At 46.4% G+C, this 23,699-nt stretch overlaps 1 protein-coding gene across 1 annotated transcript; it reads right to left on the bottom strand.

Moving 5' to 3' along the window:
• Positions 1 to 1,891: 1,891 nt before the first annotated feature.
• On the bottom strand, positions 1,892 to 21,134 carry CIMAP1C (ciliary microtubule associated protein 1C). The gene is made up of 5 exons (XM_084816405.1): positions 21,098 to 21,134; positions 14,536 to 14,718; positions 11,387 to 11,497; positions 9,213 to 9,326; positions 1,892 to 2,819 (listed from the first exon to the last, which is right to left on the bottom strand). The coding sequence occupies exons 2-5, from the start codon at positions 14,660 to 14,662 to the stop codon at positions 2,335 to 2,337; spliced, it is 837 nt and encodes a 278-aa protein (XP_084672531.1). The 5' UTR covers positions 14,663 to 14,718; positions 21,098 to 21,134; the 3' UTR covers positions 1,892 to 2,334.
• Positions 21,135 to 23,699: the final 2,565 nt, after the last annotated feature.

Genomic DNA, 23,699 nt, shown 5'->3' with positions numbered 1-23,699 from the left:
TACAGCTCAAGCATCTCCCATGTTCGAGCCGCACACACAGAACACAAAAGCACCCAGCTAAGACCCCCATCCCACGGGTCTCCTTAAGTTCACCAAGCTAGAGCTGTGCACAGGTGGCCCCTTGACATTCTCCACCCTATTTGCGGGCAGAGAAACTGGGGGAACAATTTCCCCAAATTTCTCCAGTGGGAGGAGAAATTCTGCATGGTTCCTCACAGGTAGAGCTCACCTTTGACAGGGGTTGTTGCACAGTTTCTTTTTCCATGAGGTTGTGTATGTGGTGTGTGTGTGCAGAAACAACATCAACTGTATTGGTAGGCTGGTCTCCATTTTGCATCGTCCAGAATGCAGGTGTGTGGGAGGGCAGTGTTGTGTCTAGCTCCTTAAAGCTTTCCTCCCCCATGAAAGAGTCTTCCATTGTTCTACCTCATTCTTGGGCGGGGGGGTTATAATTCATTTTTGTGGTGTCTTTGAACTTACCTCATCACTGCTAGCCTCCCAGGCTGCCTGCACTTCCAGAGCTGAAAAGACCCCACAGGAAGAATTACTCCATGATCCCTTCCCCTGGGCTAGGGATGTACGAATCCCTTACATTGTTCCGGGTGGGGGCGTCTGCGGTGGGGGGGAGGCGATCCGTCCCTCCCGCCGGAATCCTCCCCAGCCAGCTCCACCCTGTGGCGAGTCTACGGAGCTGCCGGCCAGGGCCAGCCACTGCCTGACTTCTGGCCACAGCCAGTCTTCAAATGCAAATGGCATCCAGCGTAGCCAATGCCATTTGTGTCCCTTGACTTTTGCCATGATAGGTTATGTAAATCTTTACGTAGCCTATCACGGCTACACCGTGGCGCCCGCTATGCCATTTGCTCCCCTGCTCTTTGCCGTAAGAGGCTACGTAAATCTTTTTTATGTAGCAAAGAGCAGGGGTGCAAATGGCGTAGCAGACACCATTTGCGTCCCTGCCTTTTGCCATGATAGGCTACATAAAGATTTATGTAGCCTATCACGGCAAAAGGCAGGGACACAAATGGCATCTGCTATGCTGGACGCCATTTGCATCCGAAGAGAAGCAGCAGCAGACGGTGAAGGGCAGCTGGACAGACCAGACCTGCTGACGACCAGGTAGGGTCCATCCTGGGGGGATTCCGTGAGGTGGCAGGGGGGTAGTCCATTCCGCCACGGACTCCAGGGGCCACAGACTCATTGGAGTCTGTGGTGGATTTCTCCGCCATCCCTACCCTGGGCTTTAATTGAAGGGTAGGAAGCTGAGGAGGCTACAGGCTACCAGGGAGATGAAAGACAGAGCACTCACACACACGCTCCTTGGCCACTTTCTGCGTAAGGTAGGCACGACAACCTCAAAGCCAACCCATGAGAATTTCTCTGAAATTTCTTCACCATCGAATTTCTTTTCGAGAGCAATTTCTTTTCTATCAAATGGAATGAGAATGGATGAAAAAAATGTGGGAGAAATTTTCAGCACAGCACTACACAAAACTACTTAAATAAGGTGACCCCACCCCCTAAATCATACGCTCCATCTGCTCGGCTCCCCTTTATAGACATTTGGGTGGATTGAGTGCATAACAGAGCACTTGCAAGAGCTGCATTCACCCCATATTCACAAAAATCCCAGTTTGGGCCCTGACTGGATGTAATAAGTCCCTTGTCACCCAGACAAACTGTTTCATTCACAGTGGGGATAGGTAAGTACCAGCAAGGCACAGGATTACTTCTGCAGCTTTGTAAAATCATTAGGGTTTTATTATTTATAGATCAACCGATATGTGGACAATGTGATGCAAATGATACAGCAGTCCAAAACAAAACAAATAACCACCAGTACCACATCCAGTTTATTAATTTATAGATTGAAAAAAATATAAATCTATTTATAAATTATTATTTATTGTACAAGTGCCAGCAAAACTGAACCTTTCAACCTTCTTCACTTCAGGAATCTTCTCCAACAGGAAGTGAATGGGAGGAATGAATGTACTTTGTGCCAGCCATTTCCCTGAAAGCTAAAATACCAGCAAGGTACACCTGAAGTGTGAGGAAGAACAGAGAAAGGATCTTGCCCCAGAACTAGCGTAGACCTACAATCTTACAAAGCAGGTCTTTTAAAAGCCAAGAGCTTCCAAAGCATCTGTTGACCAACTTTAGCAGTGCCTAAACCTTCCCAAAACTCATAGAAATATCTCCATAGGATCATGGGTGGACTTCAAATCAAAATGAGCTCTCTGCCGCTGGTTGCTGATGCTGTGATAGGATGAGACCTTTGGGAGGTGGGTCTCTCTAAAGGGCAAATCACCTCTAAATCACATGGGACAACTCTCACTCTTTGACGATGCAAGCCGGCGGAGTGCCATGAGCATATTCGGAGTGGCGAATCCCCAGGCTGAAACGCGGGGCCCTGGATTTGTGGGCAGTGACCTGCTCAGCGTTGTAGTCAGGAGGGCCTGGCATATAGTCCTTGCTGGAGGGATTGAACCTTTGGGATATGCTGTAGGCAGGTTGATGGGGCAAGTAAATATCTGGCTCTGGTATGGTGTACATGGCTGGGCCGGGGCCTCTCACCAGGTCTTTGGCATAGCTCCATATGGATGCACTGGAAGCCATGGAGAGGCAGGGAGCAGACGCCTTGACAGGTAATCTGGGACCCAGTGTCCCTGGAAGGGTGTAGCTGTTGGGTGCTGGGTATGGGTTGCTCTCCCAGTAGCGTGTTCGGACGCCTATGGTATATGCTGGTGCGTTGGGCTCTTCTAGGGGATGCATCTTCTCCACGTAATACTCGTTTGGTGCCGGCGTTGGAAATATATCTGCAAGCCAAGAGTAGATGGAGAGTGACACTCCCCACTCGGCACTTCTCTCTGTCCTGTGATGAGTGTAACGTGTGGATAGCACTGTGGATAGGCCACCGTTCTTCAGGATCACAGGGGAAGGGAAACCGAACGTGGAACTAGCTCAATGGCAGAGCACCTGCACTGCACGCAGAAGGTCCCAGATTTGATCCCTGACATCTCCAGGTAAGGAAGGAAAAATGCCTGCCTGAAACCCTGGACAGCCATTGCTGCCGGTCAGCATCAACAATACTGAGTAGATGGACCCAGGGTCTGAGTCAGTTTAAGGTAGCTTAGAAAGATCCTATGTTCCTAAGCAGGCATAGAACCCGCCTTCCTGTGAGCCTCCACTTTTCGTTTCTTTCTTTAAAAAACTAGTTTCTAATTCTGCTCAGATGCGAAGGGACGGGTTCAAATGTGATATTCTGATGCTATGTTTCATTTTGAATTTAAATCGTGGTTGTCAGCAGCAGCCTCGGGGGTCCTGTCTGGGCTGGGCTATCAATATTTTAAATAGATAAAATATTGCCATCTCAGAAGCCGAAGGGGTTGATGGATAACTTGGCCAGTGTTGGAGGGGTGGGTGCAGAGCTTCGGCATTCTACAGAGCTCTTTGCCTTTCCCTCGTACTAGCAAAACCAGGATAAAATTACACAGAGCAGTAAAGGATTCAGAATTATGCTAAAATAGCAGACATTCAGCCAATTTGCTCAATTTGCATAATTTATACTGAAATAGGCTGTCTTGCAGCAGAATGTGGAGTGCCTGGATATGGGAATTTAGCATGGCAGGCACAGAGCCTGCCCAAACATTGGCCATGGGACATCCCCCAAGCTGATCACCAGCCAATGTCGCCAAGAGGTTCACCAACCATAGCCAGGTCTAAAATGGTGGATCGGGGGTTGCGCCAGTTTCAAAATCATGGCTCAGAGGGAGGAGCCAACCACCTGCCGCACCCTCTGACACTGACACTGGGATCACGCTCCTGCTACAACCGATATCGAGGTTATGACAGGTCAGGGATTCTAACACAAAAGTGGCCCTCAGAGATCTGGTAAAAGGCCATCAGTAGACCTAATTTACAAATGAGGAACGCTGAGGCTACAAGAGAAGACATTTGCACAAGACCAGCCATGCTGAGCTTTGTATTCAAAACAGAAACAAAATCCTTGCTATTTTATTTGCTATCATTGAACTGTTGGGAGTCTACTACATATCAACCAGAAGTCAGCCCGTTGCAACCCAATCTGCCATCTGCCTGCCCCTGCATGGTGAGCTCCATCAATGCTTCTCCAATGAAATTGCAAACCATTCCCCAGGCATCTCATCCACCTCTCCCTTCTGGCCCCTTCCTTTTCCATAGGGCACTGATCCCTCTCCCCATCACCACCACAACCTGGGCTCCTCCTGCACCTTTGAGAAGATTGCCTCTTCACCTGAAAAGGTCCTTGTGCCTCATTTCCATTTCCACCAGAAAGTCATGGTAGCTCCTGAGGAACAGTTTAGCTTTCCTAACAGTGCCTCTAGCTTCTTCATCTCTGGGTCAAACTGAGCAGAAGCAGCATTGAAAAGGGATCACTTTTTACAAGGGCTATCCTTGGCAGCAAAGGCCTGCTTATCCCATCGTGACTTTGGGAAATGCATCTATCAGCCTCTAGCAAGGAGTGCAGATATAGAACAAGAGGCCTTTAGAAACTTCTGTCTTGTAAAGGCGTTCAACTAGAGCTGTGCACAAATTGCCTTGTAAAATTCTCCACCCCATTTTGGGGCAGAGAAATTGGGAGGACAATTTCACCAAATTTCTCCAGGCGGGGGAGACATTCTCAACAGTTTCTCACAGGTAGGACTCACCATTGGCAGGGGTTGCAGCACAGCATTTTTCTCCTTGGTTTTTTGTGCTACCACCGTAAGTGGCAACAAAATCATCTGTGTTGGCAGCCTGGGCCCCATTTTGCATCCTCCACAATGCAGGTGTGAGGGGAATAGTGTTGTGTCTAAGAAAAGGTGGAGCTAGTGCTGTGCCAAAATCTGGCCTCCAATTTCCTGAAAGTTTTCTTCCCCCATAAAATAGGCTTCCATTTTTCTGCCTCATTCTCGGGACATTTTATAATTTATTTTGAATTTCTTTGGGTAGTTTTTTTAAGCTTAACTAATCACTGCAAGGTGGCTGAGGGTGCTGGGGGTTTTGCCCTTCCTATTCCACATCCATCCATTGATCTGCAGCCTCCCAGGCTGCCTGCACCTCCTGATCTGAAAAAGCCCTATGGGAGAATGACCTCATGATGTCTTCCCCCAGCCTTTAACTGAAGTGTGGGAAGCTGAGGAGGCTACAGGCTGCTGGAAAGATAATAGTACAATGAAAGATAGGACACACACACTCCTCAGCCACCTCATAAGTAAGGTAAGCACAACAATCCTGAATCCAACACTGAAAATTTCTCTGAAATCTTGCTCTCCTTTGAATTTCTTTTTGAAAGCAGTTTCTTTTCTATCAAATTGAATGAGGATGGTAAAAACAATGTGGGAGAAATTTTCAGCTCAGAACTACACTGAATATCCTGGTAGCTGCCTTTAAGGTGCTTTGGTGATAAAAACATGGGGCAGATAAGTCTATGCAGTTCATAAAATCATAAAGCCCTGCTGGATCAGACCAAGGGTCCATCTAGTCCAACATTCTTTTCACACAGTGGCCAACCAGCTGCCTGTGGGAAATCTACAAGCAGGACAGAAATGCAACAATTCAAGATATTAACCAGGATAGGTATTCACATAGGCAGCTGTGTCATACTGTGCCAGACCACTGGGCCATCTAGCTGCATATGATCTACGCTGGCTGGCAGCAGCATTCTGGGTGTTCAGGCAGAGGTCTTTCTCAGTCCAACCTGGAAATTCTGGGGACCTGGAGACGTCCAGTGGTAGAGCACCTACTTTGGATGCAGAAGGTCCCAGTTTCGATCCCCGGCATCTCCAGGTTGGGCAGGAAAAACTCCTGCTGAAACCCTGGAGAGCTGCTGCCAATCAGTGTTGACAATACTGGGCTAGATGGACCGATGATCTGACTCAGTATAAGGCATATGCCCCTATGTTCCAATTCACTCTTCTCATGGGAAGGAATCTGAGAGTGGATGCAGCATGCCCAACATGAGTTGAAGGAACAAGATTATATGCATCAGGATTGCAGCTCCTTGTCCTCCTCTTGGAGCTTGGGTTGGAGAACTTGTGGCTCTCCAGGTATCAAACTACTACTTCCATAATACCTAGCCATTAGCCATGCTGGCTGGTGCTGATGGGAGTTGGAGTCCAAAAACATCTGGAGAACCGCTGGTTCCTGACCCCTGTCTTAGAGGCTCACACAAGTTCTCATCTGCACACCTTTTTACCAGCAGGCATTGAACGGACAAGACCCGGATGCTGGGAAAGATCGAAGGCAAGAGAAGGGGACGGCAGAGGATGAGATGGCTAGATAACATCACCGATGCAATGAATATGAACTTGAGCACGCTCCGGGAGAGAGCGCAGGACAGGAAGGCCTGGCGTGCTATGGTCCATGGGGTCACGAAGAGTCGGACACGACTGAACGACTGAACAACAACAACAAATTGAATGGGCAGCTGATACCAACCACAAATGGTGAGACTGGACCAGTGTCTACCTCAAAATGTCTCATTTCAGTTTTATGAGTAAACCTGTAGTAAAGCAGGAGTAAGCTCTGCGTATCTTGAACTCTTGAGACAAGCGGATCTAGACAGACCAGAATCGCTTCAAAGTAGTTGGCTTGTATTGGTGTTGGCCAATGATCATGTATTTATATGTGACCTTGTTAACTGCCTGTTATAATGACACTGGGAAGATGTTCATGCTTATGTGTAGGGCCTATGTAGAGGGAACGCCTGTCATGTGCACCAAGGGTCCCTATTTACCAGGGGGTAAATGGTGCTGCTCGATGTGGACGCACCTTGATTCCAGTGCACTTGGATGTAAATGCATGTGCACGGACCCCAAATGCCTGTGCAATGCTTCCACATCACTGCCAATGGTAACATGTCCCAAATATTGGCTCCATGGCAGAGCACATACTTTGCAGGCATGAAGTCCTAGGTTCAGTCATTAGCCTCTCCAGGCTTAATTCATTCCAGGGAACCCTAAGAAGTCCCAGATGCGGTTTTCAATGCGACACTTTAGCCTTGGCATGTGCAAACTTGTAAACATTGCCTGAGAATGTGCAAAGTTCCTTTCCCTTGTTCATTGCTCATCACAGTCAGTACACACACACACTTGAAATACAAGGGAGGGGGGAGTGTCCCAGAACAGCAGGGGTGGGTAAGTTTGGGGCCAATTCCCCCCCCCCAAGAACCACCACAGGCCACACTCCCCGACACTGCCCACATGCTGCAAAAAGTGGGGGGGGGATTCTTATTCACATTGGTATTCTCTTGTCACCCTTCCTAGCAGTCTTTAGCACTGATTGTCTCACCTGCAGAGTTAGAGCAGGCCGCCATTAAACTCCTCAATGACATCTTCACTTGTAATTCACTGTCTCTTAGCGTTAATTCCATACGTAGCCTCCCGGGCACTTACTAGATTATGGCTCTAAAGCTACATAACCCTCTTGTTTTCCCTGATGTTATTTCAGTGGCTTTACTGTCTCTTCATTCAGGCAATCACACCATCAAGAACTTAAGATCCTTCGGTTTCAGGAAGATCATGAGACATTCCAGCTTGATTGACCATAACGAGTCAGCTCCTGACACCTGCTGTCTCTTTCCCTTCCGATTGAATTTAGAATACCCCACAGCTCTGTGTGAAGAACTGCCCGGTTGCTGTGAAGAAAATGCTAACGCTGTGCTGTGCTTGCTTTTTGATCTGATGGTGAGAAATCGTTTCGGGCCCTCTTCACCATACTGGTGCCTTCCCAATGTCATGTACAACAATACATGCTGGCTGGGGGATGCTGGGAGTTGTAGTCTAACACATTTTGGGGTCACTAGGTTGGAGGAGGCAGCTTTAGCAGCAAGCTTTACCCCTGCCACCATCTCTATTCAGAATGGGCTAGCCCTTCCTGAGCTTTTTCAGAGAATTCTGAGGAAGGGAAAAAATGTTTCTGAGAGCTTTCTGTAATCTTGGAATTTCTATGAGACATAGTGATGGCCACCAACTTGGGGCTTTAAAAGGGGATTGGACAAATTCCTGGAGGAGAAGGCTATCAATGGCTACTAGTCCCAATGGCTATATGTTACCTCCAGTGTCAGAGGCAGTATGCCTATGTACCCCAGTTGCTGGGGAACATGGGTGGGAGGGTGCTGTTGCACTCATTTCCTCCTTGTGGGTTTCCTGTGGGCAGCTGGTTGGCCACTGTGCGAACAGAATACTGGACTAGATGGACCCTTGGTCTGATCCAGCAGGAATCTTACTATGTTCTTATGATCTGGCCCATTCCAAACACTTCCCTCCACACTCCAGAACTGATGGTCCCCACCAGCCAAATTCTCTCCCCACTGCCTTCCCTTTCCCCAAAACTGCGTGACAGGTTTGGGGGAGGCATGAAGTGGAGGGCTGTTCCTTGGACCTTCATTATATCTTAATTCCAAGTACAGATTGCACTAAGTGCAGTTTGCACCAACAGGAAATGCCCAGTGCAGATTGCATTAGGACTCCAAGTTCTTGCTATTATTATGTGTCTTTACTAACTGCTTGTTATTGCCAAACTGTGAGTAGGTGGGTGAGGGTGTCATTAAAAAATATCCATTCCAAAGCCTAGCAACAACCTCACTATTTTAGCCATAGTGTGAGAAGTTTGCCATCCCTTAGGATGGTCTAGAGACAATATACCACTTAGAGGAGATGACCAGAAATGGAAGGACCATCACTCAAGATTAGTCTCCCTCACACTCTAATCTAAAGAGCAGGTGCAGGTCCACCCTTTAGCCTGGGGAATAGGAACTCAGCCCAGCACCAGAACTTCCTGGGAAGGGGCCATAGCTCAGTGGTAGAGCCCCTGCTTTGCATGTAGAAGGTCCCAGGACCAATCCCTGGCATCTCCTGGAAAAACTCCTGCTTGAATCCCCGGAGAGCCATTGCTGCCAGTCAGAGTCAACAGTACTGGACTGGACTGGATGGATCAAACAATACGATAATACAACAATTAAAAGAAGGCAAGGCAATGCCTATAAGGGAAGCCCCTTCCCATACAGAAATAATTTAAGGGGGGGGGGTGATCAGCAAGTCTTCTCTCTTTTTCATGAGCTGGGAAAGGCAGATTTTAATCCCCAAGTTCTGTAGGCTATTTTTCACTTTTGCTCCATACCATCAGTCTGGCCCCAGCTTGTCCACCAAATGGATCTACAACAATAGCAAACCCAGCCCCACACTTACTTGTGCTCTTCCTCTCCTGTGGCATGAGAAATGATACTGGCTTCCATATTCCAACATGCGAAAGGCTTGGATCCACATAATAGCAGGGCCCAGGACTCTCCACAGTTGTGATCACTTGCAAGTGAAAGAAGAAGAATTGTCCATATGAGGTGTGATGCGGCATCCTGGATGATTGACCATGCTTGCAGTGAATGAGTACTCTACTCGGCCGTCTCTGATCACCAAGATCAACTGCGGGTCCCCCACTTTGAGACTAGCGACACATTCCACAGTAATGCACCTTTTACGAGTTTAGGCTGATTTGCCCATTAGGCTTCTCCGGGACAATACAGACCTGACCACAGTCACTGATACCTTAGCAACATCCGGGTTAACTTCTTTCTGAGCCAAAATTCATACTTCTCAATTTAACGTTTAAGGCCCTTAATCAGAGGTGCACAACCTCTTTCCTTCTGAGACCCACATCTGGTCACAAACACACACCCCACACACACATTCTTCCCCCTATACACACATACACATGTTTCCCTAGCCTTTCCCAGCCCTCACTGCTCCATTGTTTTCTTACTTTTAAAAAACCTGCTCTGCAAGCAGCTCTCACAAAGCTCTATGATTCCATCCATAGATGTTTGACTCCTAGAGCATCTTCCTAGAAGATCAGTAGTTCCTGCCATAGAACCTCCATTTCTAGAGCGTCGTCATCATCATCATCATCATTGAAAAGAGATAGAGGTGAGCTGTGGATTACCATTGGTGTTTTGGGGGTCACCAGGGCTGGCATGAAGGGTAGGCATGGTTGGGCACCTGCCCAGGGCTCACAGCCCAGTCGGGGCCCACTGATAACAGCCCCCTGGATTTGCCTCTCCTCTTCACCATTGTAACCTGCTTGTTCACATGTGTTTCACTCTGGTCCTAACAATGGTGGTGGTGAGAAGGAGCAGCAGCGTATGCCACTGCCCACTTGCTCACTGGCTCTCTGCCTGTCAAGCAAGCAAGTGGAAGCAATGAGGAGGAGGAGGAGGAGGAGAAGGAGGAGGAGCAGTGAGTCACAATGGTGATGAGAAGGGAGACTCACTGAGGGAGGGTGCCTTGCCCAAGAGCCCACAGAAAACTGGAGCTGGCACTGGGGGTTGCACAAGAGGGCTTGGGGAGATGTGGGTTATGCACCCCTTCCCTAAATGATCTGAGACCAGGATATCTTTACCCATACACACACACACACACACACACACACACACCTGAATATTTAGATCACTATCAAAGGTCCTTCTCCATGTCCCCCTGCCATCTGAGATAATGTGGGAGGTATACAGGAGAGAAGTCCTTTTCAAACACAGCATCATAGTCTGGCCCCATCATTTATGGCCTTATGTCATGTTGTTAAGACCTGACTTCCTTATGAAGTATTGGGTGCAGGTCTGGTAGGATGATAAATTACTCTGGTTTAGTTCTCATAGAACCATAGAATAGTAGGGTTGGAAGGGGCCTATGAGACCATCGAATCCAACCCCCTGCTCAGTGCAGGAATCCAAGTCAGAGCATCCCCAGCAGGTGGCTGTCCAGCCTCATCTTGAATGCCTCCAATGCAATGCGCCAGAGCCCACCACCTCCCTAGGTCATTGGTTCCGCTGTTGATATTTGTGTAATGTATTTTGACTTCTTGTTATGTTTTACTTATCTGATTAGCTGTTGGGGGGTTGAGGGGGGAGGGTCTTTTAAACCAAAGGCAGGTGTTGTTGTTGTTGGTGGTGGTGGTTTGGTTTGGTTTGGTTTGGTTTGGTTATTCAGAGCTTCATAACATGAAAAACACAGGCACCAATACTGGGGCTCTGGATAACAAAATGAAATGAAACCACCACCACCAGTGTCATTGCTCCAGTCAAAATGGAGGCCTTCCACAGGTGCTCTACAATTTAAGAAAATCGGGGGGGGGGGGTGATAATGGCTCTATCACGTCACAGCCATTTTGGCCCCAGAAATACAGTGGATCCCAAAAATACAGATTGTCCCTCCTTTTTCCAAGGGTGCACCCACCCAATTTTAGTTGACCTCAAAGTTGTGTAGCCAGCTTCACCCCCTTGACACCACTTTTAATTGATGTCAGCTGACAATGGCTACCTACACATGTCTGCACAACCCAGAGCCTGTATTGCTTGCTTTCTTTGTCCCCTTACATCTTTCTTTGGATTTCACCCGCATCGAGTAGGCTGGCTCAGCATACTTGGTGAAGTCATGATCCCTAATACCAGTGCAAGGCTGCCTGCCATACTTCCCGGGTCCAGGCCCTGCAAGACAATGAGAACCACAAACTGCAAATGAAAACGTAGGCCGGAAAACCAGCAGTAGGATGGCCACTTTTGAATCTCCAAAAAAGAGGGAATGCATCATCACAAAAAGAGTACAAAAGAGGAGAACAATTTGTGTAAATTTTGCATGCAAATTTAGACATTGGTAGCTATAATTTAAAAAGAAATACAGCACATCTCAACATAATGTGGAAGACGGTGGCCAGGTGACCTCTGTGCCTTGCTCATTCTGCTTCCCAGAATCCCAGGTGATGCTGATGGGCAACTTCAAGGCCCAGCTCTTCCTTTGGTGGCTCTTTATCTTTAAATAGGACTTGAACAGGACAGTCCTTCCAATAGAGGATGCCTTCAACTAGAGGACTGTCCTGTACAAGATGGCACATGACCTCCCTGGGCATTAATGTAAACAGAGCATGAGCTGCCATGTTGGGTCACAGTAACGATCCACATGTACAGCAAGATGGCATGGTATAGCTGTTGCCTCTTGTTTGTGTCCACCATCTGGTTAAGCAATTCCATTGCTGGCTTTAAGCAGCAAACCATCTGGTGAGGAATTTTCCCCCTTTCCATGCATTTATTTGAACAGGTGCCATGAAGAAGTGTTGGCAAGCAGCTGGATGCTTTTCCACTGGTCATCTGGAGCTCCTCTACTCTGCAGGTGTAAAGAACACAGTTCACAACAATGGATGTGGAGAGGCAGATGGGCAATCAGTCAAGAGTCTAATGAATATGGACAATATTTCTTCACCTTATACACTGCTTTCAGTGCCTGCTGGAGACATTGTTATTTCGAGAGGCCTTCCTTGAGTGACCTGCTGTGGTTTATTAAGTTCAGAATTTGTTCCTTTTTAAATGTTTTAATTGTTTTAATATGGTGTTTTATTCTTTTATCTTGTTGTTCGCTGTTCCAAAACCTTTGATGTGGAGCAGTATATAAATATTGTAAATAAATAAATACAGTTAACATGATCAATTAATTAACCATTATAAGAATGGACAAACAACTGCCACAAAATGACCCAACCTCAAACTGGAGGTGTATGAGAAACTCATTTCAGTTCATTTTTGACCAGAATTTATCCAGTTCACAACTCCTGGAACTCAACACAGACCTTAAAGCAATATGTAGTCAAAGTCTGTTCATCTCCAAGCTTGCAATGCAATTTGCAGAACAAAAAGAAAATGCATTTGAAAATTGTGCATGAAAAAAATGTGTACTTTTCAAAAAATGTGCACAAACTTGCTTTAATCAATGGGGAAAATGTGTACATTTCAAAAATGTGCACAATTGATGCATACATTTGGGAAAATGTGCATGAAAATGTGCACAAATATTTATGCAAAAAGAAAATGACACAAGTTTGAACGAGCTTCAAGGGAGAATTCGAAAAACCTCAAAGAGCATAAGTTTTGTGATTCACACATCCCTACCCCAAACCACTGTTATCTTCATGTCTGCTTTGCCCTTCTTTCTGATGTCTTGTCTATCTATTTTATTTCTCTTCTTTTTCTTCTCCTTCAGGTGATGCCAGCAAAGCTTGCCAGACTTGGGCCTGGATATGACCTTTTAGGGCTCATAATGCTCACCTTAAAAAGGAAGTGAGGATTATGAGGCACCTCAGTTCTTCTCTGGCTTGGATTAAAGTCTGAGCCAGAGAAGAATTCCCATTTTACCCACCCATCTACCCCACCAATCCCCCAAACTCCCTTTCCACTAAACAAGATTTACCCAGCTGGGACAGAAACCACAGTGACACCTCAGCCACAGGAAGAGGGAAGGAAGGAGATCTGGTGTGTCTTTCCGTCTCTCCCTCTGCTCTCTGGCACACTCATAGCACAACAGGAAGAAAGACCCTGGTGGCCTTTGGGAAATGTAAATCAGTTCCATCTTCTTCCAACTTCCTATGGCTGGAGCCCCATGGCTGCTACCCCAAATCAGGTAAGCGTTATATAAAGGGAAAGGAGGAAGCGGTATGGTGTATCCGTGAGATGGATGTGTGTGTGAGTGAGGGGGAAAGTCAGATAAGTTTTGGAAAATAAGCTGTCTTATTAAGACAGTCTTATTAAACTTTCCAAGTCAATCTGACTTATTGGGTGATGATGGTGGGAAAAATCACCCATCTCTACTCAAGTTCAGCTCCTTCTTTTGAGCCGCACTTGAGCTTCTTCTCCTTATCTAGTCTTCCCCCTCCATCCCTTACCCTGTTTTCTTTTCCCCAACATTCTGTCACTCCCTTCACTTGTCCAACTTCTGTAACAACATGGGAAGTAGGCATTACATAGTCGGTGGTGTTCTTGGTTTGTTGAGCTCCTGTGCCATAAAGCTGGCCTGGATTATGTGGGTAGATTAGAAGAGGAGAGTGCATGCTAAGTTACCTGTAATGTATGGTGCTGGGGACACCAGTGCCTTATTGCTGGAAGCCCCTGTTTGAGTCAGCACACCAACCAGGCTAGAGAGCCAGTAGGAATATATTTGAAATTTGTTTCAGTTCATTTTTTATCAGGATTTACCCGGTTTGCACGTTCTGGACTGAACATGGACTTGAACACAATCTGCAGTTGAAGTCCATACATTTCCGAGCTTGCAATGTGATGCACAGACCAGAAATAGTGTCTTTGACAGCGTGTGTACTTTTAAAAAAATGTGTACGAAAAAATGCATACTTTTGAAAAATGTGCAGAAATATATTTTAATCAATGTGGGAAGAATGCGTACGTTTCAAAAATGCACACAGTTGATTCACACAGTTGGGAAAAAAAATATGCATGAAAATATGCACAGATTTTCATGAGAAAAGAAAAAAACAAAGCTTGCACAGACTTGAGTTGGAATGAGCTTCAAGATGGAATTCTTCAGTGAGCTTGAGTTTTGCTGATTTGAACATCCCTAAGAGCCAGACAGGTAGCCCCATGTGGGCTATTTTTAAGATGCTATGGCATACATCCCATTTCAGAGGCAGCTGAGTACTCTCCTATTCCTGGTCTCCTTCACTTTCTCCCCCCGCTCCCCAGCTCACCTTTAAATTTGGCACTGATTGATGCATAGTTTTTGTTGCCTGCTGATACTCTGGCTGGATGCTTAGGGGAATTGGGAGCACAGCTAGCAGCATTCTGAGCTCTACCTTTTGATCTGGATGTCGCCATTGGGGAGTCACCAGGGTCACTGCAGTGGGTACCTCTTTAATGTGCCACTGATGCCCCTGAGAACAAAAGCAAAGCAAAGGATATTCGAGCAACTTAAGCACATGCAGGTCACCATAAGGAGTGAGGGAATAGGGGTGAATCCAGGGGTCTGAATTTATTTGTTTGTTTGATATATTCCGATCCCACCTTTTCAGAACAAGGCCCTCAAGGCACCTCACAGCAAGATATATACATAGGTATAGATATATACACATACATATCTCTGGGGATGTATGGATTGTGTAAAACCTGTTTCAGCTGTGTTTCATGAATTGTCAGGTGCCTTTCGTTCCACTGTCCACCCATCCACAGAATCAGATTTTTTTGTTTCTGAATTCATGCGAATTCATATTTGTGCGAATAAACAAATGCGCAAATGCGCACATGTGAAAATGCACTGATTCCCCCAAATGTGCATTTTCATGCTTTAGCCTATGGGGGAAATACACAGTTTTGGCCGTTTTTTAAGAAATCCATATTTTTCAATGACCAATTCGGGAAAGTTAGAAAACTGGTCTGCAAGTCCATGGAATCCACCCAACAGGGGAAATGCCAGTCCACTGCAGAATCCATGAGTCAGATTCATGAAGATCCAAACTCATTTGGTTCCATTGTGGATTTCTCCAACATCCCTGCATATCACATACATGGTTGTATTTTATAGGTTAGTCCAGACTTCCCCAACCTGGTGCTCTCCAGATGTGTTGGACTACAACTCCCAGCACCCCCTAGCCATAGCTGGCTGAGAGATGTTGAGAGTTGTAGTCCAACAATCTGGAGAACACTGGGTTGGGGAAGGCTGGATTAGTCTAACAGAATATTAGTCTATTCATTTCTATGGGTTTACTCTAAATAGGACTCACATTGGATACAACCCTCCCCGCTACTGCAAACACACACACACACACACACACACACATATCAGAAAAATAAACTGCAATTAATAACAGCTAAATCCTTGACAAACAGCATCATAATCCATAACAGCAGGAGAAAACACTAAACTAATTAATACAGACCAAATGCCTGGCTGTGTCAAAACAGTCCTCAAGAGAGAGAAAAGCAAAAAGAGAAAGAAAGGAAGAAAAACAGGAAACAGGAGGAGATAGGGAAACAGTTTTATGTTTGATAACAACCACATCTTGTTTCAGCCAATTCCACCCATAATTAATTTATGGAATTGAGTACCACGAGTTGCGTTGATGGACCTTAGCGTAGATGTCTTTAATAGGAAATTGGACCAGTTGGAGGAGGAGGAGGAGAGGTCCATCAATGGCAGAGAGACATGATGGCTAAGTAGAACCTCCATGTTCAGGGGCAGCATGATTGTGAACAACAGTTTGAGGGAGCAACAGTGGAAGAGGTCTGGTGATTTCATGTAGTTCTCATGGGCTTCCCAGGGACATCCTGCTTTGGGAACCTGGATGCTGGATTAGATGGACCATCGGAGTGGTTCAGCAGGGCTCTTCATACATCCTTATGGGATCAAAAGATTCCATACTATGATAGTTCAGAATGTTGGGTTTGGATTCGGAGGTCTCAAGTTGGTTAGCGTAGCAGGACTAACATTTCTGCACCTTATCACCTTCCAGAGGGCTCCAACACTGCTACCACTGTTCCTTGCCCTTCAGGGCCCCAGATGAGTCCTCCTGTTCCCCAGACTGGTATGAGTGAGCCCCCACCCCATCCATTCCCAAGCGCAAGCAAGCTTTCCCCCACACCCACTTCTACCTGTCTGGAATGTACTCCCAGGAAAACCACAGTGGTGTCAGCAAACTGAGAGCCCCTTGGGGTATATGAGAAGACTTAGACAAGGAACCTCATTTCCATAGCATGGAAGAAGGCTGAATTCCCCAAATCCAGCTCCTTAGACAAAGCGTGGAATTAAAAATGTAATGTATAATAATAAAAGTGTGTGTGTGTGTGTGTGTGTGCGCGTCCATCCATCTGTCAGTGCCATGATGCCAACACCATGAAACCTAGACACCTGAAACTTGGTATGCATACTTAGAAGCCCCTAGAGGTGTGCACCTCAGGTTTATTTTGTACTCAAAATGCAACAATTAATTTTAATGTGTCTGTGTGGTTGAAGCCTGCAGTAACACCTTCAGCCACTAGAGGCAGACATCCCTAACTAGCACACAGCAGCCCCACCAGGGGAATGGAGAAGGCAGACCCCTCCCACAGGGGCTATCAGGGTGCACCATGGCAGGGGCCAGGCCTATGGGGGCCAGTGGGCATGGCTTCACTCAGACAGAGCAGGCACAATGTGTCCAGCTGTCCATGTAAGTTTGCTAGAAGTCTTCACTGTATCAAACAAAGGGTTATTCCAGGCCTTGTGAAACCAGGTCCATTCACTAGTAGAGGAATGAAAGCAGTGGAGGCTGGAGCCTCCGATGTCAGTGTGGCAGTGGATCCACTCTGGGTTTCATTCAGAACTCTAAAGGAGCAATCTGAGGTTCTGAAGCCATTTTGGGGATAGGGTTCAGCACCTCAGCTAGCTCCTTTAGAGTTCTGACTGGTTCTGACTGAAACCTGGAGCGGATTCACCACTCCACTGACATCGGAGCCACCAGCCTGCGCTGAATAAAGCGCAATAATGCGTTTCTCATCTCCTTTGCAGTGGGGTGGATGTGGGGCAGCCCCCAGGGAACAGAAGTCATTGCTCCTGCCTCCAGCTGGGTCCCTGATTGCTGCACAACCAACATCCTAAGCAAGGTGGGAAGTCAGTTGGCCTCCGAATTGCCCTGCTCCCACTAATCATGCTAACCTATGAGCTAGATATCGTACTTATTGTTATTATCGTTACTTCAAATAAAAATAATTTGCCTCTGACATCCATACTGTTGCTGAGGTGCTTCCAATCTGCCAGGAACGGATGCAAATTTCAAAGAAATCACTCAGATTCTCTGTAAGCTTCTTTTCGCCTCAAACTCCAACCTCCTCCACTACCTTTTTTTGGAACATAAACAGCTTCTTGCGTTCCAGTTGGCTCCGGGGTTGCCGAGACGACAACGATTCAAGCTTGGAATCCAACTTGTTTATTTCCATATCGCCATGGTTCCAGCAGGATATTGTGAAAGCAGAAGAGTGTGTGCCGTGTGGCACTAATGACAGAGCTTCTTTGCAATTGAAGCATCTCATTCAGTGCACTAGCCACCAAGAAGAGAAGCCCCACAGCCCACAAATGCTATGTTTCCTAGCATTTGGGGGCAGGGGACTTCTAAGACCAGCTTCCATGGTTGCCTTCACATAGTGGTGTAGCTTTAAATTCTGAACTGACTGGAGAGGACATCCTTAGACAGCCCTGGGTTTTACTCAGTTGTAAAGCACACAGGTAACATTTACTCACCCACCCCCAGGCACCATGCCGTGTTTTACAAGTGCTTTTCCATTCCTATTATATTAGAGCTAAAACCAAGCAAACACAATAAAAGCAGTTTGCCAAACCTGATTTGAAAACAAAAACAAGGAAATACTCTGAGCAACTGCAGTTTTGCATTTTAAACTCACTTAAATCACAGCACCATTGTGACTATGGGAATAAAATAGGGTTTGCTTCTGCAGCTCTGATGCTAAATACATGCGCTTGGGAATAAACACCATTTTAAAGCAAAAATAATGCGATGAGCATCTGTAACCATGTAGATGCCCCGCCAGCTGCCTCCTGACTATAACTTAAAGAAGAGGAGAGGAGAGGAGAGGAGAGGAGAGGAGAGGAGAGGAGAGGAGAGGAGAGGAGAGGAGAGGAGAAGAGAAGAGAAGAGAAGAGAAGAGAAGAGAAGAGAAGAGAAGAGAAGAGAAGAGAAGAGAAGATGCTGCAGGGAATAGAGTCAACCCTGACATGCCCATGATGGACCAGGGGCTAATGGACACTTTCCCTTTCCCCCATCACATGCCACTCTCTGGGTGGATATTTCAGGGGCTAATGGACTTTGGCCTTCAAGTCCAACCCCAGCGGCACCATTGCCATTATGCATTGCAGGTGGTGATGGTGCTGCAGTGTTTATTACTTTTCTTTTGACATTAGTCTTTTGACAGCCTTCCTCCAAGGAGCTCAACATGCATGGCATTCATGGGTGGTCTCCCCATCCAGAAGATGGCCACACCCATCTTCTGGATGAGTACTTTTGGCCATGGGTACTTCCCCCATGAGTACTTTTGGCCAAATTTGGGGTTGGGCAGTGACATTCAACTCCCTGCTTGGCAACAGGAGGCCATTTCTCCGAATGTTTTATTGGGAACATGAAATTTGGCATCAAGACTGGGGCAGGGACTCACCGTTAGCAGTGGCAGTGGGTGTCTTCTCACACTCACTCACTCTTTCTCTCCCTCTCTTTGTGGCAGTGGTGGCAACAAAAGCAAAGCCCTTTCTTGGGTGGCCTGGCCACTGTTTTGTGTGCTCCATATTGCCCCAGACATAGCATAGCATCATTTTGAGGACCACTTGTGTCCACCGCAATAGCTACTACTAGCACTCAGATACTAGTCATCCTGAGTGTTCAGATTATTTCTTATATTCTTTGCAAAGAACCTTCTGAGTATGCCAGTAACACTTTCCACAGAGGAGTGGCCATGATTAACAGAATGGAGTCTTGCAAAAATGGTTAAATGCATAGGGTAGGCATGGTTGGGCACTTGTTAAGGGCCCACACCCCAGAAGGGGCCCACTGACAAGAGCCCTCTGGCGTTGCTCTTCCTCTTCACCAATGCAACCTTCTTGCTCATCTCTCTCTGGCCCAGACAACAGTGGTAGCGAGGAGGAAGAACAGGAGATGCCACTGCCGACTTGCTCCCTGGCTCTCTGCCTGTCAAGGAAGCAAGTGGTACCCATGATGAGAAAGTGGATGAGGAGCAAGAGCAGCTGGTGACTATGGCAGCAAAAAGGTCAACTCATTGAGGGAGGGGATCCATTGAGGATGTCTTGCTCAAGAACCCCAAAAAATCTGGAGCCTGCACTTCATAGGAAGCTGCCTCATACCAGGTCACACTATTTGTCCATCTAACTCAGTCTTCTTGCCTGTTCTTGTATTATTTTAGATTATTTTTATGATGTGTATTCTTATCTGGATTATTGTTCTGATGATGGTTTATATCAATTTGGCTTTCCCTGTTGCAATCATCATGGATTTCAGTGTTTGTGTGCCCATGTATAAGTTACTTCAAGTCTGCTTTTTCTGGTGGGAAGAGTTGCATAATTTAATAAATAATCATAATACTTTGACTGGCAGTGCCTTTCCAAGGACTTAGGCTCAGACAGGTCTTCTCCACTCCTTTTCAAAACTGGAGATGCCAGGGACTGAACCTGGGACCTTCAGCATGCAAAGCAGGTGATCTACTACTGAGTGAGCTGTGTCTCCTTCCTAAGTAAATATTTTTGTGGACAAACAAAGATTTTGAAATGAAAACTTTCCGTGTCTAGGCACTGATTAGATAATCAAATGACCATATGCCAATTGCATGATGGCATGAGATAGAACCAGCAGACCTTCTGGGGTGGTGAGCATAGTGTGAAGACAGTGCAGGAAAGCTTGTGATTGTGGTTTCCACTGGCAAGGACTGCCCATGCAAAAGAAACTGATCATCACATTGATATATGGTCATGTGACCACAGCATGCATTGGCTAAACACTCATGTCATGTATCCCAGAGATGGAGGAAGTGGGCACTCTCCTGGGTGAACACCGAATGGAAACAGAGATAAGCAGCTGATAATCACATCACCATATATCAATGTCATGAGTGGTTTCTTTTGTGCCAACCATCACCGTTCATTGAAATTTCCTGCGCTGTCATCACGTTAGGTTCACCACCCCAAACTGTAGTCTGAATCAGTCTTGTGTCATCTTGAAATGCTATCCCAAATGGCCACTTGGAAGGTCAATGCCTTTTCTGTTTTGCCCTTCGAAGAAAGCCCCCCAAAACCATTGTAATCAACAATTCATCCTTGATTTATTGCATTCTAATTATCATTAAAGGCAAAATTAAAGGCAAAACTGAAGTACTTTGGCCGCATAATGAGAAGACAGGATACCCTAGAGAAGATGCTGATGCCAGGGAAAGTGAAAGGCAAAAGGAAGAGGGGCCGACTAAGGGCAAGGTGGATGGATGATATTCTGGAGGTGACAGACTCGACCTTGGGGGAGCTGGGGGTGGCGACGGCCAACAGGAAGCTCTGGCGTGGGCTGGTCCATGAAGTCACGAAGAGTCGGAAGCGACTGAGTGAATAAACAACAATGATCATTCAGAAATTCAGCATGTTCCAATGGCCCTTTGGGAGGAACCAATGCATTCAAATGGTCATTGGTTTCAGTATGACCCTCTTCATTTACTCAGCAATAAATTTCCCTGGCATCTGGATCAGGTCTATTAGTACATAAGAACATAGAAAGCTACCTTACGCTGAATCATACTCTTGGTCCATTTAGCCCAGTATTGCTGGCACTGACTGGCAGCCATGGCTCTTCAGGGTTTCAGGCAGAATTCTTACCTAGCCCTACTGGGAGATGCTGGGGATCGAACCCAGGACCTTCTGCATGCAAAGCAAGGTCTCCACTACGGAGCTGCAGCCGCTCCTAAGAATGGCAAAATGCATGGGGAGGAATAGGGTGGTTCCGTGGGGGGGGTTTCCCCATGGGGTGGCCCCAGTTTCTCCAGTAGATAAATTCGACATTTAGAGGAATATTTTTAAAAGATGGTTTTCAAAGTGTTTTAAAATCATATTGTCACAGCCAGTTACACTGCTCCAAAACACTAGGCCCAAGAGTCAAAAGTAGGAGTATGAGGGCCAAATGAGACAAGACACTAGTTACACAACTAGCAGTTGCATGAATAGGGGTTTTTTTTAAGTAAATTACAGGTGTTGGGGAAGTTAATCCAGATTGGAACCACATTGGGGAGGAGATGGTTAAAGCCTCCCTAGGCCCATGCCAGGGTCCAGAGAATGGGGGCATGTGTCCTCTTTTAATCATCAGTAAAAATACTTTAGACAGGACAGGTTTCCATTTGATACTTATATAATACCAATTGGGACCAGCCCATGAAGCTGCTTGGTGGGAAGAGTTATTCACACGGTGCAGGGTTAAACTATGGAATTCACTACCACAAGATGTAGCAATGGCCATCAATTTGGATGGCTTTAAAAGGGGGTTAGACAAATTCCTGGAGGAGAGGGCTATCGATGGCTACTAGTCCTGATGGCTATGTGCTACCTCCAGTATCAGAGACAGTAAGCCCATGTACACCAGTTGCTGGGGAACATGGGTGGGAGGGTCCTGTTGTGCTCATACCCTGCTTGTGGGTTCCTGATTGACAGCTGGTTGGCCACTGTGTGAACAGAATGCCGGACTAGATGGACCCTTGGTCTGATCCAGCAAGGCTCTTCATATGTTCTTAAATAAGGACATCATCATATTACCAATATGGTAATAAAACATTCATAAAAACAACAAATATTAATGTAAGAGAGCCAGCGTGGCGTAGTGGCGAGAGTGCTGGACTGGGAGTCAGGAGACCCGGGCTTTAGTCCCCACTCGGCCATGGAAGCTCACTGGGTGATTTTGGGCCAGTCACAGACTCTCAGCCCAGCCTGCCTCACAGGGTTGTTGTTGTGAGGATAACATGGAGAGGAGGAGGACCATGTAACCCACCTTGGGCTCCTTGGAGGAAAAAAGGTGGGATATAAATGCAATAAATAAATAACTAAATTATGGCTGTCCAAGTACAGTTCTTTGTTTTGAGCATGTCCCCTATTTGAAAGGCATTCCAGTCGAAGGCTGTGTTTCCATGACAATGGAACAGTGAAGCAAATAGAAGAATACCGGATTTTTCATGGAATCAACATGGCTCCATGCAGGGCTCCACGAAGGAGTGCACCGCACCATTGTAAGTCACTGACAGAAACATACATCTGGGGGGGGGGGGATTGGAAGTGAATCTCATCAGACTGGCAGAGGCTGCTCAACCAATAAGACAGGCTCCCCCCTCCAGGCTCTACTCCTCTTTCTCATGCCCCCTGAAGCTCTGGTTAGGTAATGATGCAAGGGATTGAAGCTGGCATTAACTATGCCCAGGAAGCCTTGAACCAAACAGCAGAGACATGCAGCTTTGGAAATAGTGCTTCACAGCCATTAGGGGAGTTACTATGCCTTTTACCCAATGAATACATGATGTACCCTGTGTCTACTTAGTGTTTTTGGCTAAATGGCAATCTCAGTAAATTTGAGTAGACTTCCCCAACATATGCCCAGTTCCGTCCATTTTTTTTCCTTTCCCTCTAAAAACCGGGCTTCCACATTAGCAGGCACCCCTGAATAAATGCGCGATAGCGCAAATGCGTGATAATGCAATTTCAGAAACAACCCTCACTGACCACAACGGGAGTTAGCAGGAACCCCTGAACTAATGCGCTATTGCGCAATAGCACAGATGTGTGACAGTGTTATTTTGAGATAGAGTTATACAGTGAAAGCAAGATACTGATATAGGAGGTATGCATATTCCTGGGGAAATGCACAATAGCGTTATAATGAGATAGCGAGGGGGACAGAAGTGCGCTGGAGAATGGGGCTTTTTTGCTAATGCGTGTTAGTGATGCACTAAATGCGCAACTGTGGATTCTGTGGTAACTACCTCTGGAACTGCAATCTGGCCAGGAACTTATAGATGCACACGCCACCCCAGGGCGCTTTTAGTAGCGTAAGCCTTAGCCCCTGATGGAGTAACAACCTTAAATGTATAGTTCACAGTCCACAGGCAGTGGCTGGTGAATGTGGAGTGCTTACTTAGGCTTCATGATGTCACGCTAAAGTGCTGTTTCGGTTTAATACCTTACTTAAAAAAAAAAAAAAAGAACTTTGGTCACCAGCTGGGAAATGGTGGAAATATCAGGGAAACACAGGCTGGAAAACAGTGGGGAAACACCCTTTGACCAGGGTCATGGTGAAAGGCACACCTCTGGGCAGGGCTAACATACTGGAGTAAATGTGAAGGGTTGGAC

This window comes from Heloderma suspectum, chromosome 11, assembly GCF_057233095.1.
Source record: "Heloderma suspectum isolate Gila_16-S chromosome 11, 16-S_ref, whole genome shotgun sequence".
Classification (NCBI taxonomy): Eukaryota; Metazoa; Chordata; class Lepidosauria; order Squamata; family Helodermatidae; genus Heloderma; species Heloderma suspectum.
Note: the sequence above shows the minus strand (reverse complement) of the source record. Positions and strands in the feature narration are given on the sequence as shown.